Consider the following 19,560-nt stretch of genomic DNA (forward strand, 5'->3'; position numbering starts at 1 on the left):
TTACCCCACTCTTAATCATCTCTCGAGGTCACCGGTTCAAAACTGGAAGGGCCGGGATTCGGAGTGAGGGTATCTTCTCATCCTAAGCCAAAAGGGCTCCTAACAGTTTCTACCCGGGTTCATTTTATTAGACACATCCTATATTCATTATTAGGTTCATTGGTTAGGACTAAGGATCGTTTTGCTCTGATACCACTTTGTAACACCCTCATTTATTTAGGAGCCTTTAGCAAGACATTCCCAATAAATAGGACTGTTACCATCTCGGTTGCCCGAGGTAAATGATACAATTAAAACAAACCAAAGTACTTTAATAACTTTAATTGAAATAATGGTTTTATTACATTGCCAACTGATTAAATTTAAACCTTAACATTACAATATATTACGCAGCGGAAATTACTTAAATAAAATTGTATAAGTCACTAAGTGATCTAGACAGCAACTATGGTCCAAGTCAAGCTCACGTCCCAATGCTCCCAAGTCAGCTAATCTTTAGTACCTGTCAAATCTGCTCCCCATTATGGTTCATCACAGGTGTTCACGAATACACTGTCAACCACGAGGTTGAGTAGGATAATCACACAACATTAAATATACAGACTTAACATATGTAAACACGTGGAATAAATACCACCACCAATAATTATCCATCATTTTCACCCTAGTCGTCCCGGTCCCTGACCGAGGCTCCACCACACCGTCGTCCCGCCAACTCCTGGCCCGGGGATAACCACATATGTCGTCCCAGTCCGAGACTGAGGATATCTCATAACTCATTGTCGTCCCAGTCCGAGACTGAGGATAATCTCATAACAATATTATGTCCCACAATATAAACACAAATGTCGTCTCAGTCCAAGACTGAGGATAACCGATAAAATAGTATGCCAATACGAATAATCCAATCCAATAAAACAATAATAATTTACGCATTCATTCAATCCACAAAAGAAAACGAGTCGAGTAGTTATCCTACCTGACAAGCAATATCCACTTACGCAATCCGAGCTAACCAACTAGTAGCTCTCTTCAATTAAACCGTCACCTAGCAATTATAATTACTAATTAATTAATTATACAACATAACTAAACTATTTATAAATCAATAACTAAATTAACCAACTAATTAAATAACTATAACTAATGTACTAAATATAACTAACCTACATAATCTAATTACCCACTTAAACCAATTTTAAATCTTGTCCCCAACTCCCATACAAACCAATGCATTCCAGAATGTACACCAAGCTCCAACTCGTCTCTCACACAACGACCGTGCATCAAACAACCATGCTGCTACCATACACCACCCAACTCCTATTTAGCCCTTCTAGACGACCACCCCGTGCTCACCTACCTACTGACCAGCAGCACTCCGCCACGCCCAACTAGACCCGAGCAACAAACGATAACTACACCACCTTAAACACAACTCAATCAACAAAACCCAGAAACAACCACCATCAACATCCGCCTCTACTACCGCCACCAGGCCTAGACCCTACCTTACCCATAAACACCAAAATCCCAGTCACGGCCACCATACCGTCGTTCTTGCCGCCCACGACTCACAACAATAACAAACATCAACAACGACAACTCTCAACCACCCCGTCTTAAACCCAACACCACGATCACTACAACCATTCTAACCCCCAACGGCCACCACCACTGCCACGCCTGATCTATGTAGGTTCCAACGGTACCTTACAACCTTACCCATGGTCAGAAACCCGACTACGGTGCTCGTCTTAAGACGGTCACGCGCAAACAACACGCTCCCCCTGCTTTTCCCCTGTTTACCGCCACCACCGTCACCAACCACCACCTACGGCCTCCCTATACCACTCACCTTGGTCGACCAACCACCCAGGTCACAATCCCACCATACCCAGGTCAAGTCGAGTCCAACTGGTGGGTCAAAATAAGGGTTCGATTCCCCTGCTTCAACCCGCTACAGCCCAAACCCGCCACCTTCGACGCCCAATAACCACCGACGTCAGGTCAAAAACAGTCAGAGGAGGGTTAGACGGAGTCACGGTGGTCCAGTGCTAGCCTAGGGTCAGAATCACGACTTCATGGTTGTTCATACGGTGGTGTTAAAGTCCATGTTAAAGTCCATGTTAAAACAAAACAATTAAGTTTAAGACGGTTTACCTTTTATCGCTAATTGCTTTTTAATTCTCTCCCTCTTTCTTTTAGATCTCTTCCTTCTTCTTTAATAAATTATTTTCCAGATTTCTTTGTATTTATAGCTAGGTTTAGGATGTGTAAGACACTAATTAGGAAACTATTATAAATTACCTTATTACTATTATAATTATGAAATACAATTATTATTATTATTATTATTAGTATTACTAGTATCATTATTATTATTATAACATATTTATCAAGTATTATTATCGTTCTATGAATTATCAGATATTGTTATTACTCGATTGTCATCCCGACTCATTATTCTATTAACTTATTAATTATTTCCGTCTAACAACATAATCTGCAATTATTATAATTAATCAATATAACTTATAAAATCTAAAATATAATTAAAATACGGGGTATTACAGTCTTCCCCCCTTAAAATGAACTTCGTCCCGAAGTTCACCCAAAAATGCTACAAAAGGCTTATGAAATTATCAATACATCTGAATGCCATTTTAACTAATTATTACTGCAACACAATTAACTTACTTAATCATTATCAAACCATATCATACTTAACAAAATATATCCTAAAATTAACTCAAAACACGAAAATGTATCACATAATAAACTTAAAACATGAGGTGTCACAATAACAGAGAGCCTCTTAGGAGAGACAGTTACTCCCAAGTATTTGAAGGGAACTGCACCTCTGTTCATACCAGTGGCCCTTCCACTTCACTAATCAAATCTTCAGACATGCCATTGCAAATAAATTTGACTTATCCTTGTTCATGATGAGTCCAGAAGTTTTGGAAAAGAAATGGAAAGCATTGAGCAATAATTCAACAGACTTTCTCTCACCTTTACAAAAGAGAATTAGGTCATCAGCAAAGCATAAATGTGATATACCAATCCTCTTACACAAAGGGTAGAACATGAACTGGCCATGCTTTTGTATAAGCATAAAAAACCTACTCATATACTCCAAGCACAAGGTAAAAAGGAGGGGAGAAAGAGGGTCTCCCTGACGCAAGCCCCTCTTACCCTTAAAAAAACCAAAAACATCCCCATTAAGAGCAATGGAATATGATAGAGTAGTCACACATTGCATAAGTATCCCCACCATCTTCTCAGGACAACCCAGAGCTCTTAACATTTCCTCAACAAAAATCCACTCTACAGAGTCATATGCTTTTTGCACATCTAATTTCATCAGTAACCTTGGTGAACAAGACTTTCTATTATATAAGCGTATAAGATCCTGACAAATTAATACATTGCCCACAATATCCCTTCCCTTAACAAAAGCTCCCTGGGAAGGACAGATAATATCAGGGAGAACTTTACTCAGTCTGTTGCATAGAACCTTTGAAAGACATTTGTATAGTGTGTTACAACAGGCTATGGGCCTGAATTGCATCATAGTTTCAAGGACAACAGTCTTTCGTATCAAGGTAATAACAGTGTTATTACTTTGTTTCAGCAGTTTACTAGTTTGGAATACATTTTAGATGGCTGCAATGACCTCACTCCCCACAATCCCCCAACAGTCTTTGAAAAACTGGCTGCTATAGCCCTCTGGACCAGGTGCTTTGGTCCCTAGAATAGAGAACATATCATCCTTCACCTCTTCAGGCATAATAGGAGTCATCAAAGCAGCAGCATGAAGATCAGTGAGGCAATTGCCAGACCTAACCACATTGAGATTGACAGGCAACACCTTTTTAGAAGAGCCAATGAGAGACTTATAATAGTCTTCAAAGGCATATTTAATCTCCTCTGCAGTATTGCACATCATACCCCTCATATCTTTGATCTGATAAACCATGTTCTACATTCTCCTTCTTTTAATACTTGTATGGAAGAAAGCAATGTTTTCATCACCTTCCCTCATCCAATTAATCTTAGATTTTTGTTTCAGGAAATCAATTCTTGCTTTAGATAAGAATTCCACCTCCTTAGCACAAGCTCTTTCAGCATCACACAAGCTTTCATTTAAAGGGTCATTTCTCAACAAAGTTTGAAAATGATTAAGTGAAAGTTCAGTCACCTTTACAAGGTTCTCAATATCACTAAACTGAGAGTTGTTCAGGCCCTTTAACTCCTTCTTCAACCACTTAAGTTTAGTAATAATCCTAAACATAGCAGTCCCTTTAATCTCCAAAGTCCATCCCCTAAGAATAATATTCTCAAAGTCTGGAGCCTTTGACCACATGTTAAAATATTTGAAAGGTGGCCTACTTCTAGACATATGCTCAGTAAAGTTCACCAAGAAGGGACAATGGTCAAACAAACCTTCTGGAAGGAAGTGTGCATTACTGTCAGGAAAATCATGAAGCCAATCCTCATTTATAAATACCCTATCAATCCTACTATAAACTTTCCCTTCAAATTCATGTTTATTATTCCATGTATAAAAAGATCAATACCCCTTCATATAAAAAAGCTCACACTTTAGAATTGCCTCTTTTATACCATTAGTCGCAGCACTAGTAACAGGGGCACCCCCAATTCTTTCATCAGCTGCCATAACAGAGTTAAAGTCACCTCTCACCCTGCTATGATACTCCTTAAGGCTACACCACAAGGTCTCCCTATCAGCATTCTGGTTAAAACCATAAACCATAGTATACCAGAATTTAGTCTTCCTTACAATATCAGTAACCTCAGTATGTATACACTGAGTAGTGACATCCAAAACATTGACAGAAAAGAAAGCAGGATTTCAGATGACCCAAATCCTACCCCCCCATATGAAGACTGGTATTAGTACAAATGGCCCAATCTTCACAGAGATTAATTCTCACCTTATTCAGATTCCTACTCCTAATTTTAGTTTCTAGTAAACCATAAAGACCCACTTTATTGTGCTGCAGAAACCACTTTATTTCAGACTGCTTATTAATATTATTCATACCCCTAATGTTACAAAAACCACAACTACCCATTATCAGAGTGATTACCAGACTCCCATTTCTCATACAGCACTCTTTCAACCAATTCAGCTTTAAACTTCTGTAAAGAGAGAGTTAAGGATTCCATAAAAGAAAGTCCCCCAGGGGTGAACAACCTCCTATCTCCAGACCCTCCCTTCATCAGACGTGTGATAAACCTCCTTGGAAGGGAGTGTTCCACTTCAGGCAGTCTAGCCCCTACAGCAGGAGTATTCTGTACAGTAGGTGTCTGAGGGATAATTATTGAGCATTCCCCAGCTGGACTAGGAACCTGGTGCTGCTTCACATTCTGTTTCTGTATCCTTTGTCTTCTCTTAGCAGCTGGTGGAGCTCTCTGTGGCTGTACTGGATTGGGTTGCTGAGGCCCCACAGGAGCAGGAGCTTTTGGCTTCCATACCTTCTTGGTTTGTTCAGCTACCTCTTTCCTACAGACATCAGCAGAGTGTCTCACCCCTTTGCAAGCAGTACACAAAGTAGGCAGCCAATCATAGACGACCCTAATCCCATGAGTCTTACCAAATTCATCAATAAACTGTAATTCAGTAGGGAAATGCTGGCCTATCTGCACTTCAACCATTATCCTCGCATACCCCTTAAAATACCTGTGAGTTGTGGCATCATCACATTTGATATATTGCCCCCACACTCCCACAAATCTTCTTCAAACAGTTGAAACCCCAAAATTTGATATCTAAACCATATAATTTCATCCAAAGAGGAACCCGCTTAACATCATGTTTAATCAATTCAGACTCTGGTGTCCATTCTTTGATGATAACCGGCTTATTATCAAAAGTCAGGTGTCCATTACGCAGTACAGCTTGCTGTTGGTCCTTAGTCTTAAAACGAACAAGGAAAATTCTATTTGGAAGAAAAGAGACTTTGTCTACCCCATTTGAAGGCCAAACCCTCTTTACAAACCCACTTATCACATTATTAGGCGGGTTTGCTCCAAGGATATTACAAAAAACAGAAGTTGACCAAAAAGAAATCTCACCAGCGACGTCCTCCTGTAGAATGCGAGGAATCGGTTGATAAGACACCTTCGTCTGTAAACCCTCATCTGGAACCTCCATATCGTGTTCTTCATCCTCAATAATTGATTCCAAATCGTTCTCAAAATCAAGTGACGAGAATTTAATATGTCTAGCGATCGATTTACCCTTTCCTTTATTAGTAGAGTTGCTATTTTGTGATTTTTGTGAAGATGATTGTGAAGGATTATTATTGAATTTCTTTGTTCGTGCCATTGCTACAGAAAAAAGAACCCTAGAATTTAGGAGAGTTTTCTCTCTCTATTTTCTCTCTCATCCCTACAGACAAATATTTTTTAAAAATAATGGGTTTTTCTATCATGTTATACGGCTTTTCTAAATAATTTGGATAAGTTGTTCCAAAAACACATGAGATAACCAAAAGATTTTGATTTCCATAAAAATCTCTCTTATTGATTACCATATTACCCCTATAGTTATTTTGGGCTCACCTTTCTTCTCTTTTCACCTTTCTTTCTTTCTTTCTTTACGACTTCGTAATCTCTTCCATAGCCACTGGTCTACTACTTATCTCCATAACACCATTACAATTTACACCATTACCATTACCATTACCATTACCATCACCATCAATGCAAAATTGTTCCGCTTCTTTTATCCTTACAATAGACATATCCGAGGCACGGCGGTTGTTAGAACTGCTTGCAACAACCATTTACCTATCCATTAACGAAGTAATAAATCGAAAAGCTTTTTCACCAAAATTCTCGAAAATCGTGTCACGATAAAATATTAGTGGCGAAGCCATTATAGCGAATCTCATGATAGGGCACATTGTGTGAGCTCCAGTATGCGCAAGGCTTGAAAACATACTCGTTAATGAACATATCAATCCCGGAAATATATAACAATCAAATTTAAACAAATTAAAATATCAAAACAGAAAATGAATTAAGGCAAGCCATTACCGTTTTGGTTGACAACACCGTAGTATTGCGCAATCGAATTCATCTCCAACTGATGAACACTATGAACAAAAAAAAACAGTTAGTAAGCACATATGGCAATATAATGATGAAGATCATAATAGAAACACAATACGTGGAAATAGCAAATTTGTTGAATGAGGAAGCTAGCGTTGAATAATTGTGATGTAAATATATCTCTTATATATATATATATATATATATATATATATATATATATATATATATATATATATATATATATATATATATATATATAGCATTGAAAGTAGGTGAAATTAGACTATTTATAGGATATCAATTTGACTCAAATTAGATTTCCTTAACACTACTCCTAACCAAACTCAATTTTGATTACTACGGAGTATTTTCTAAGAAACTCTATCTTCTAGTCGTATTTGAATTGAATTTATTTGCTAAGAAACTCTATCTTTTGCTAAGAAACTCTATCTTCTAGTCGTATTTGAATTTATTTTAGGTGAAGGTAGTTCGTAAAACTTGGACTTGATGCGTGTATTTTATATAAGGTTTTTACCTCATTTTCACACGCATTTCTGTACTATTTATGTAGCATCTAGCTACAAATACCCCCGAATATTCTACTTTGGTTAGTTTTGTGTAATTTGCAGGAATAAACCAAGGAGGAGCTAAATCGAGCCTAATTTGTCCCAATTGCATGCATTTATGGAGAATAAGGAGCCGGAGCTTGGAATCTAACATTTTGGAGACGCTTGAGCTGGTTTCGGAAGGTGTTTTGAGGTCTTACGTGCCAAGATAGCTCGATCGAGTGATTTATTACTCGATCGAATGCTTTATATACTCCAAGTTGCTCGATCGAGCAGTTCAGGGAGTCAATCGAGAAGACTTTGCAAGGATGCTCGATCGAGTGGTTTAATTCCACTAGATCGAGTGGTTTTGTGTAAGTTTGCTCGATCGAGTGGTTTATTTCCACTCGATCGAGTGGTTTGTCTTTCTTTAGACTTTTTCCGCCTAATTTTCGTATGGGCTTTTGTAATTAGTCCATAGGTTAGATTAGGAAGGGATTTTCATATGTAAAGAGAGGAAGAGGGACTGCGTTAGGGAGGCTTCTCCTTTCTCATTGACTTTTACTTTATACTTTCTACTGTGGATTGAATCTTGCTCCCTTTCTACTCTTTTGCTACTCAGATTCAGATTTGTATTGGTATTATCATTCTCCTTTAATTCCTTAATTCTTAATCATTGCTTTAATTCCTTCTTCCCTTTTATTGTTATCATAATTGCTTTTAATTCAATCTTCATTAGTTTTATCATCATGTTTAGCTTTGATTATCTATATGTTATTGTTGGTAATTCAATAACGATATGTAGCTAATTCCCTTCTGCTAGGACTATAGGGGATCCATAGTTATGAAAGGAAAGTAATCGAATCGTAAGGTTAATGCTGGTATAATCTTTGTTGTTAACTGCTGCAATTAATTGTATCTGTTTAATTGAGTCGACGCAATTAGGCATTTATATCTTAGTGACCCTTGACCTGAACCGAAAGGTTGGAAAAGGCGAGACTAGTAGCAAACAATAGAGCATTATAGTTAGGGCGAAAGCTAAGCTATTTGTGCTTTAGGGGGAATTGAGACCGAAAGGAGATATTCACCGCTCCTCAGACCGTATCTGCATTGACCTGAGACCTAGATTACTTGACTGAATGATTATGGTGAACCGTCTGTCTTAGCTGTTCCCTCTACTTGATTTATCTTATTTCTCTTATTTTCTCTTCCTTATCCTTACCATTAGTTTAGAATCAACCAATTAAAAACCCTCCAATTTGGTTACCTTGACAGACTTAGACGAGGCTAACATTTTCCCATCTCCCTGTGGATTCGACCCGACTTCCCTAGCTATATTAGTTAGAGCCAGTTGGTTATTTTTTATAGGTATACGACTGCCCTGTCAAATTTTGGCGCCGTTGCCGGGGAGGTGGCGCAATTTTGTTGCTTTATTTAAGTTTGTTTCTCGTCTCAAGGAATTTATTCCTTGAGACTAATCTCATTTTTTGCAAAGTTTTGGATTAGCTTTGCAGGTTAGTTGTTGCTTTGTGAAATCTATTTGCCAGAATGCCCAAGGTTTCCTATTACCCATTACTGATCAGGGAAACTTTGGAATCCACCCATCTTATATACAGCTGGTAGAGAGAAATCTCTTTAGGGGGGTACCGGAAGAAGATCCATGCAGGCATATAAAGCTTTTTACGGAGTAGTTTGACCAGCAATCTACATTTTTATGTGTTTGGTAAACGACGTATTCAGATAGCATATTGGTCACAATCTACTATTTTTGAATATGCATATTGGTTTAGCATATTCAATTTATTCACGAAACTATTCTTTTTTTTAAATAGACAAATAATTTCATTAATAAAACGTCATACGACACTTACAAGGAATAACTATAATTGAAAACAAATCTATTAGAAACCAAAGAAAAATAAATTTCTTGTAAACTAGGGATCTTAAACCATGATGTGACAATTCGACTCGGCCTCATATCGCTATCTTCATGCAGTTTTTGATGAGGGGATCCTTCGTATGATAAATTGTAAAAGGAAAAATACCTCTTACTAGTTCCACAAATCATTGACAAATAACTTGTATCCATTGAAGTAATGTGCGACGAACCATCAACAAATTATTACTGTCTATATTTTGAATGAAACTAAATCCAGGATTAACTGGAAAAACCCCGAAATAAAGGACAGAACAAACTGAAAAATGATTCTCCCAAAAAGAGAGACTTTTATTAATTAGATGACAAATACGCATGATATTAATTGAAAGATGAAACAGTTTTGGGGCTTACCATCGATTAGTTATCGATAGGAGCCCCGAATTTAATGGATGGAGGCTAGGGTTTTTTCAGAGAGGAGGGGGAGTAAAACTCGAAATAACTTGGTGATAGCAAACTTGAACCAAAATCTCGTTCGATCACTTGATTATTCACGAAACTATTCTAATTATCCTAAAATCTGCAAATTACCAAACACCCTTTTCTAATTTTGCTAATTTGTTTGATAGTCAAACCTGCTACTGAAATCTGCTAACAGTATTATGTTAACGTTATCTGCTATCATGAATTTGCTTCTACCGTTTGCCAAACATGGCCTTTGTACTAAAACTATTACATGTAGCCATTTTATAAACCCAACGTATACAAATTGAAAATCTCTTAAAAAATGGGAAAAGGGTTCTCAACCAAATCTTTGAGTATCATAACATTGCAAAAACTTCGAAAACTTTAGTCCCGAGTTCTAATATTGGTTCCAATCACAAATAAAACTTTACAATGAAACTAATCAATCGGCATCTCTAACTTGGAGTCATAATTAATATTCCATAAGTACAATTTCATACCCTTGTCAATACAAAAATTTACTCCGTACATCGTAAATCATAAAACGTTTATTAATGGACTTTAATAGACCATAAATTATCTTATTATTTGATTTAGTCACCATTTTCATTAATATACACTCCTTATATGAATATTATCCATTGTTCTCCTATTCAAATGAAAATATATTACTGCGGGAAATTTCAGTCAGTTAATATTTTGATTTAAAGCTTGAATGGTAGTATACAAATAAAGGAAGAGTAGAGAAAGGGCATAATTGAGTCATTGAGTGTAAAGGAAAAATGTATTTTTAGTGAATAAATATAAAGGTTTGAAACTTTGAATTATAAAATGTTGATGTGAAGAAGATGCGTAATGGTAAATATAGAGGTCTCAATGTCGGATGAGAACGAATAAAGGAGGAGATTGCCCAAGTTGAAGAAGGGAGATTAAATTTGGGATATTCGTCAAATTAGGGTTAACGAGATATTAGAAGAACGTGTATTACCTTATATGGTTTTGTTTTCAGAATAAGATCAGGAAACTTAGAGGATTAATATATGTATAAATGGGGTCTAATTGTCTAAACTCTAAAATAAGGAAAGACCTGATATTTCCTAATTTATTAACGTAATTTCAAATACTAGTTTTAAACCCGTGAAATTCACGGGCTGTTTTATGCTCTGTAGTTAGATGATTACGCTAATACTCCATATATTATTAGTAAACTTAAAGTCATATGAAAGTCAATATTATATAAATGTAAAATACAACAAATTAGAGTTGCTTATTTGCACAATTCGTATCCATATTATTTTAACTAAATGATAAGTTATGAGTTTAAGAAGACATAAATAAGATATAAGCCTGTCAAATTTCGACCCGACCAGACCTCATCCATTTTTTTCCAAGGTTAAAACACGAAAATATAGAGCATTAACCCGTTCGATATGGAACCCGAAATGACCCCTTAATTTAAGTGAAACCCGACACGAACACGTCGACCCGTTGAGTCAAAGATAAACTAAAATAATTTTTATAAAAATATTAATATTTATTATATAATATATTTGAAAAAATAATTAGAAAAAATAAACATTGAATATGATTAAAACTTTAATATTAAATATACTTTAGTTTTTAAAAAATATTTTTCCGATGTATAAAAGGCGTTAGATATTAATTGTTTACCAACACTTTGCCCCTAATAACCTGACCTGTATGTTCCAAACCGCCCAACCCGTTTGAGATCTATAGACACCATAAAGGATAAATAACCCCACTTAAATAGTGTAAAAAATTATTGGGAAAATAATGTCAAATGAAGCCCGCCATTCTACCCTCGTATACACATTAAAAAGTCATGGGAAAAAAATAATAATAATGCTTGTAAAATGTATTCATAAGTTATAGGTTACGACAACCTCAACTATGAAATTGTCTATACTTGTTAATAAAAAAGCATTCAGTTTTATTATTTAATTATTAAAAAAATTGTCTTTTTATTTAATGAGTTAAAAATTATAAAATAGGAGGGTCTCACACCATGAGACGGTCCATTTTTATATAAAAAAATCATTTAATGCTAACAAATAAGTTGTCTATCCACAATATAGAACCGTATCACAGTATAAAACAGTCTTAATTTAATAATTAATGACAACCACAATAGCTGATGGAGTATTTTTTTTACCATTACTGTAATTTGTAGATTTAACATGCTTAGGAGTACGTTTGTTTTTGGGAAGAGTACCATCAATATAGGAATCATATATTTTGCTTATATCAATATATTCAGTAGTTTCGGTTGTAAATTAGTTTTAGAATCCTATATTCGTAATTTTGCTTATATAAATATATTCCGTAATTTTGCTCGAAAGAATATGATATAATTATAGACCTATAGTAATTAGTTTATAATTTATTTTTGCTTAGATACTCTGTATTATATTTATATTTATTATTTATACGCAAACGATTATATGGTTTTTAAAGATATATAGTGTAAGAATTTATATGTTTTTTAATTTTTAATTTTAAAGATATATTGTGTAAGGATGGGAGAAATTTTCAAAATATATATGAAATATGCACCGAAATATATAGAGGAAATATTTTATATGTTTTCTAAAGATATTGTATATGTTTTTTAAAGATATATCGTGTAAGAATGGGAGATATATTCAAAATATATATATGAAATTTATGAATATAGGAAATATACACCGAAATATATGTATTGGAAATATACTATCATATTCTTACCATAATCATAGAAAATATACTCATATTCCGTTTTGATATTAGATACTATATTATGTTATGACTAATTATACTCATACTCATAATTTGTTTCCTTATTTATATTAGGAAAGAGTTTTTTTTTTTTTTGTGAGCACATTGGGAAAGAATTAAATGAATGCATTGAATTAAAAGATATCAAACGTTGGCTATATACCATATTTGCCTATATTATTTTCCAGATATCATATGTTAGATTTACCATAGGCCGCCACGTCATCTTTGCTAGTTTATTATGCTGCCATGTCAGCAGCAAACTTAGAGGATTAATATATGTATAGACTAGTTTTAAACTCGTGAAATTCACGGTCTGTTTTAAAATTCGTTGATACTTGCTTCATCTTTTTTATCTTCTCATTTGTTTTTTGAAAGTCAAATTTTCTAAACTTTAATCGTAAATATGTTGAAAATAAAATACTCCCTCCTATTCATAATAACTCTCCCCTTTCAAAAGGGCACGTAAATTATGGGGAGGGTTATTTTATTGTAAAGTATTGTGGTGGTGTAAGGTAATTGGAGAGAGGGAAGGTATTATTGTGTGGTAAGATGATTAAAATAAGTATTGTTGTAGGTTAAGGTGATTAAAATAAGATAAAGTATGAGTATTGTGGGGTATTGTTGTGGGGGTGAGGTGATTAAAATAAGTATAAAATTTTACAAAATAAGGAAAGAGGGAGAGTTATATGAATAGATGAAAAAGGAAAGGATGAGAGTTATTATGAATGGGAGGGAGTATTTAATTATTATCAAAATATCTTTTGCTAAATAATTTTTCGACAAAAAAACAAACAAATAGAAGTCAGAAAATATGATCAATGTTTTGTCTTGGAGATCATAATAAAGCAAATGAGAAGCTAAAAAAATGAAGAAAGTATTAAATAACGTGAATAACAGTTTTGCAATTAATGTTGTACTTTGTACAATAAATAAATAAAATTAAGTTTGATCTTCCCCATTAACAAAAAAATTTAAACATTATTGGTCTATATAGATGTAGATCTGTCAAATTGACCAGAATTGCAAATCTGTCTAAACCTAAACCGTTTTTTCATGGTCATAAACCCTTAAATCTTGACCCTCTATATATACAAGACTAAGTTACAACATAGCATCTTGTTAATTTAGGACCAACACCTAGAGCAGTTAAATTCTGACCCAACCTGAATAACCCGCCTGATGTGCTTTTTTCTAGAGTCAAGACCCATAAAATCTCAACCCGCGACCCGTTTAACCCAAATTGGAAATGACTCGTTGATTTAGTGTCGAAACCCAACCCAAACGGACTGACCTGTTAGGTCACAGATGATTCGAGAATTTTATTAAAATATTAATATTTTTATATTATATTTGAAATGATAACAATAAAAATATTCCTTTTAATTTTAATTACGAAAATAATTTAAAAATCAATATTATAAATTTTCGTAACATTTAATAATAAAATAATAATTAAACTAACGTAATTTTTATAATTGTGTCAATATAATTAATACTTCGTATAGCCATTTCATATGATTAAAATATTAATATTAAATATGTTTTATTTAAAAAAAAAATATTTTCTTTATTTAATAATAGTGTAAAAAAAGGCATTGGACACTATTTTTTTTCTCCCGTATTCTGACCATAATCCAACCCGTAACCTATATATGATCCAACATGTATTCTGACCCGACTCGTGACCTAACTTACGACCCCGCTCGTCTGACCAGTTTGACAGGTCTACCAACACCCGTCCGGCATGTGAGCTCTACCTTATATAAAAAGATTAATGACATTTTTTTATTTGACGCACATAAGATTAATTTAAGTGATCATAATACCCGTGATTTGCCCGTTAAATCATAATTTCAGTAAAATAAGAGGCATTTTTTTTTACAATATTAATTAGGATTGATCTTCCTTAAATAACAAAAGTTACTTTAAAAAAATAAAAAAATATTTTATTACATGTATTTATCCCCATAAAAAAAGTATTTTTATTTTACATCGACTTTCTTGTATACTGATTTCAAAGAGATCTTAGTTAGGAACAGATTGTTTTATTTTTTTGGTTAAAATAACGTTTTTTCCCTAAATAAAATCTACATTTATTAGGAAATAAATTTAGCAGTATATCTTTTTTTTGGTTTTAAGATGCTCTTACTTGCTCATGAAATGACATGTCATATTAGGTGAAATTCACGGATCGGTTATAATGTTTAAAATGATTTCAGGTCATATTTATATTAAAGGTTATGGTTTGTAGTATTAAAGAGTATACTTAAATCTTATGAAATGATCCTGAGTTTAAAATCATACTATTGTCACTTATAGTTATCCCATTGAAATTAAGAAAGATGTCGATTTAGTTGTAAACCCCAAAATAATTAAAAAAAAAAAGTAAAAAAATGAGAAGAATATCGATTTAGTTCTAAAATGTAAAGAATAATTGTGTTCGGAACTTATACCTGAGAAATATGAAAAATGAACTTAATAAAATATATTCAATTCTTTTGAATTGACCCACTTTTTTTTAAGAGTTGCGAGGATATTTTAATGAAAATGGGCAATTCCTAAGAATATAGGTGTAGATAGTGCCTCATTCTTCTTGTCGTTTACCTCCTATTAGAATATTAGATGTCGCTTATATTTCTACTCGTATGTTTTGAGGTCAAGGAGTCATAAAATTGTATCCACCCCGCTTAACCGTTTTCTATATTGTAGGTATTTGTTTTAATTAAAACATGGGGTAGTAACTTAAAATTTTAATCGTTTATTTTCATGCGATATATTTAGATTTTAAATGAATTTTTTTTAAATCAGATTTTAAATGGATTTTTAATATAACGTAATTGGTAGTTGACTTAAAATAGTGAATACAATGTAAAATTATTCCTGTGTTTGTGTGCGAGAGAGCTAGCTTTCTTGCCCAATCCCCTTTTACTTCGTAATTAACGCATGAAATATGATTTTTCATACCCAAATAGCCAGTCATACACCAAACCCGTATTAAATCATTCACAAAACAACCACCCTTTCCATCTTAAAAGAGTTAAAAAGTCCAGCCCAAATTAAGTATTTTAATTGTTAATTGAATACAAAGAGTCCATCCCAAATGAATTTCACCCCCATCAAAATAAGAGCAGTAGTGGCAGGAAGAGTGCTCGATAATCACCATCATTGCGCCTAATTGAAGCGAATAATGGTGAACGAATTGATGTTAGGCAGAGCAGGTGGTTATCGGTCAAGATGGGTAGCGTTATGATCTGTTTGGTGGTGCACGCTGATGATGGTGTACGCAAACGGTTTCGAACTGATGTCGGGTTTCGTGCTTGTGCGTGGCTGTGGATAGAACTCACGCAGCCATGGATAGCACGATGTGGCTACTGCTTGTTTTCTGGTGAGAGGGATGAGTCTACTTGTTGGTACGACGACTTTCTCGATAGGTTGTGGGTTAGGGTCGGTTGGGGGCGATGAATTGAGTAGCAGCAAAGGCGATTGATGTGCGGTTATAATTTGGGCGGGCGGCCTACTGGATTAGCGGGTGGTGGTCCGGTTCGGTGGTGGGGCTCAGTTGATAGTTTTGTGATTGGGTGAGCGTACGGTGGTCGGTTTGGGGTTATTATTACGCGGTGATTAGACTTGGTTGCTACTATGTCAGCGGTAAAGTTAGAAGATTAATAGATATATAGTTAGATAGATAGATAGATATAGATAAAAGATATAGATATAGAATATAGATAGATAGATGAGGTCTAATTATCTAAACTCTAAAATAAGGAAAGACTTGATATTTCCTAATTTATTAACGTAATTTCAAATAGAATTAGGAAAACTAAACACACACAAAAAAGAAGTTAGTTAATATGTAATGTGACGGTAATCTTTATATATTCTCCGTATTTGTTTGTCTAAAGGTAAACTTCCTCCAAGCTTTACACAAACACTGAAACACACTATAGTACTATACCTCCATGGCTCCAAAATCATGTTAAAAGAGAGCATGTTTATGATGATGATGCTAAAATAGCTCCTCCGTCATTGAAACGTGCTTCAATACTTGTTCCTTATCTTCCACTAGACATAACCATAAACATTCTGGCCAAGCTCTCGACCAAGTCTCTCTTGAGTTGCAAACGAGTCTGTAAGGAATGGGACGACATAATTGAAGACCCGTTCTTTGCTCAACTACATTACGACAACATCCATATTGCCCTTATTGGTATTCCTCTTCCCCTTGGAAACAAGTCAATGATGATGATCGAAAGCTGCTATGGAGTGAAGGGCTATAAAGTTGAGACCTTGGAGATGAGTATTTGGTTTGGCACAGACTTCAACATTGTGAATTCATGCAGAGGGTTTCTCTTAATCAAAAGTAACTCTGAATTAACTCATTAGTCCCACGGTTGTGGGGTACTCTACATGTACAACCCCTTAACAAAAGAGTGTATGGCCTTACCAGATCAGAGAAGTGAGAAACCGAGTCAAGGAAAGCTTGTTTGTGGGTTGGCATTCAGTGGTAATACGAAGCAGTACAAAGTGGTGACTTTCTCGAAACAAGATGGTATCTATCTAAAGCAAGTCCTAACAATTGGGACTTGGGAATGGAGAAGGATACATGGTGGCGAATCAATCCTTGATAAGATACCTCCGGAGAATAACAACCCACTGGCATTGAATGACAGTATTCATTGGTTAGCAACAGGAGAGAAGATAGCATTGGCATATTGCATGGATGTCTGTGCGTCAATATAATTGACATAGGAAATAGTAGACATGGTTTCGAGTCGTGGGTGATGAAACAATATGGAAAAGCAGATTCATGGATGCAGTGGTGTGTAGTTAAGAATATAAAGTTGACGGAAACACCGCAAGTATCTATGTGGTGACAAGGAAAAGATTGTTGTTGTTACACCCTCTGCCTCTGGCACTCTGCTTTATTACGATCTCAGACTGCAGCAATGCTTAAAGAAGCCAAGGTTCCATCCAATAAAGGGAATGCAACTTCATTTCTGGGATTATTCCCTCTTTTACAAGCACCAATTTAAGAGTTTGAGGAATCGTATGGACTACTGAAACAATATGCAATACAGGACTAATGTACCCATGTCTAAAGATGCAAGATTGCAAACTACGTGTTCACTTGGAGATTAACTTAACACCACTGATCACTCCTATCAAATAAGGGTGTTCCCTGGACTAATTTTATTAGCAATAGAGACATGAGAATAAAATATCATCAACAAAAACAACATCGCCACCCTGTGCCTCAAGAGCTTTCTCAAACGGAAGGGTAAGGGGTCGAATGTAGACAATAAATTGCATCAACACGGATTTCTTTTCAGGATGAACCTGTTGAAATCAAATGACTGCTACTTAGCAGTTTAAAGAAGAATGCAGTCAAGCTTAATTTCATCACAATGTGGAAGCAAAGAATAATGAATCTTTGACCTCATCGACTTTAGAGTAACATAATTGGAGCATATAAATGCCGTATTTACGACTATTATGAGTGGCTTACAAACAACACAAACATAAGTCTAGATTAATGGCACTCCACGAAAGAAGAATAACACCCACGAAGGAATGACGGTTTTTGCACAAGCAAATGTTTTTCATATATTCAAAGTCTATTCTTTACAATCGAGAATGAGGCCTTTATATAGGCAAACATAAGTAAGAAATCTTAAGGATAAAAGTGCCATCAAAGGATGACCTAGCATCATCCAAGGGCTAAGAATTAAAACAGTACAATGCTTTAATATGAAATAAACTAAAATAAAACTTGGAGAGCAAGGTGAGATGTCATTGGTTGTTTTAAGGCTTCCCCTTTTGTCCTCAAGTGTAGGAGAGTTGATGAGGTTTATTTGACAGCTCAAGGTCTCTGAAATGAGGTGTAGGATTCAAGATATATTTGTCGAGGTCAAGGACAGTGCAGCTGCAATAGTAGAAGAAAGAGCAACGAGTTCAAAAAAACAGGACCACTATGATGTCTTTTTCACATGCTCAGGTTATGTTGGTTGCATTTATCACTTCAAAAAGGCCTGCATTCACCTAGCCTTTGTTGCATACCTACTTAGGGTCACCATATGATCATTTCACATCCTTGAATGTGCACCTCAAGGCTTACAAGATAGTCTGAAAAGCCCTTGTTGCATACAAGTCTCAGTCAGGCCGTTCCAGTAGCATTCTGGAATCAGACTTATCTTGCAGATTCCATATCTCGCTCCTTAGAATGAACTCGACTTCCCCATAGGTACCAAATGAAAGCTAAATGAGTTAACGTTCACCTAAAACAAGAATCACTTGAAAACATTAGCTGAATCTCGAGATATGATAGCTTGAGTACTAGCGAGTGGGCTGAAATAATCAAGCATTCAGATGTAGTGTTCAAGGAAATTTCAGGATGCCTATATTTTTGCTCCGGTTGAACTAATGTTCCCAACATACATAAAATGAAAGTTAAACGAGTTAGATACTGCCTCCAAAACGAATCACACCAAGATGTAGCCTGGTTTGGGAGATATGAGCATTTAGTACGGACAGTCGAATCGAATGTTCAAAGATTGCATCGATTGTGACAGACCTTTAATGCTCTATTGTGACCAATCTACTTAATGGATATTGTTGATTCCATATAGAGAACACTAATTTTAACCATGTAGAACTCCATATATGAGCATTTGAAAATACAGCCCTTCTACAAGTAGTCTGGCCGAATGTATTTTGAGCTCGGATTTGCTTCTAGTGGTTGTTTTGAGCGTGACAGTCACTAGGACTGTTTCCTTGACAGTGCTTGAATCTTTCAGAGGGTATGTTTGA

The 19,560-nt window shown here is 35.1% G+C and overlaps 1 protein-coding gene across 1 annotated transcript; it reads left to right on the forward strand.

Moving 5' to 3' along the window:
- Nucleotides 1-15,987: 15,987 nt before the first annotated feature.
- On the forward strand, nucleotides 15,988-17,493 carry LOC141590258 (putative F-box protein At3g28280). The gene is made up of 3 exons (XM_074410862.1): nucleotides 15,988-16,163; nucleotides 16,701-17,113; nucleotides 17,201-17,493. Exons 1-3 carry the CDS (start codon nucleotides 15,988-15,990, stop codon nucleotides 17,491-17,493), a joined length of 882 nt encoding a protein of 293 aa, XP_074266963.1.
- Nucleotides 17,494-19,560: the final 2,067 nt, after the last annotated feature.

Source organism: Silene latifolia, chromosome 7 (genome assembly GCF_048544455.1).
Source record: "Silene latifolia isolate original U9 population chromosome 7, ASM4854445v1, whole genome shotgun sequence".
NCBI classification, from domain to species: Eukaryota; Viridiplantae; Streptophyta; class Magnoliopsida; order Caryophyllales; family Caryophyllaceae; genus Silene; species Silene latifolia.

Coding starts and splice junctions, on each gene's coding strand:
- LOC141590258 (XM_074410862.1), top strand. CDS start 15,988: ATGGGTAGCGTTATGATCTGTTTGGTGGTGCACGCTGATGATGGTGTA. Junction 16,164..16,700: donor AGGGATGAGTCTACTTGTTG/GTACGACGACTT, acceptor AACACACTATAG/TACTATACCTCCATGGCTCC. Junction 17,114..17,200: donor AGGGTTTCTCTTAATCAAAA/GTAACTCTGAAT, acceptor TGGCCTTACCAG/ATCAGAGAAGTGAGAAACCG.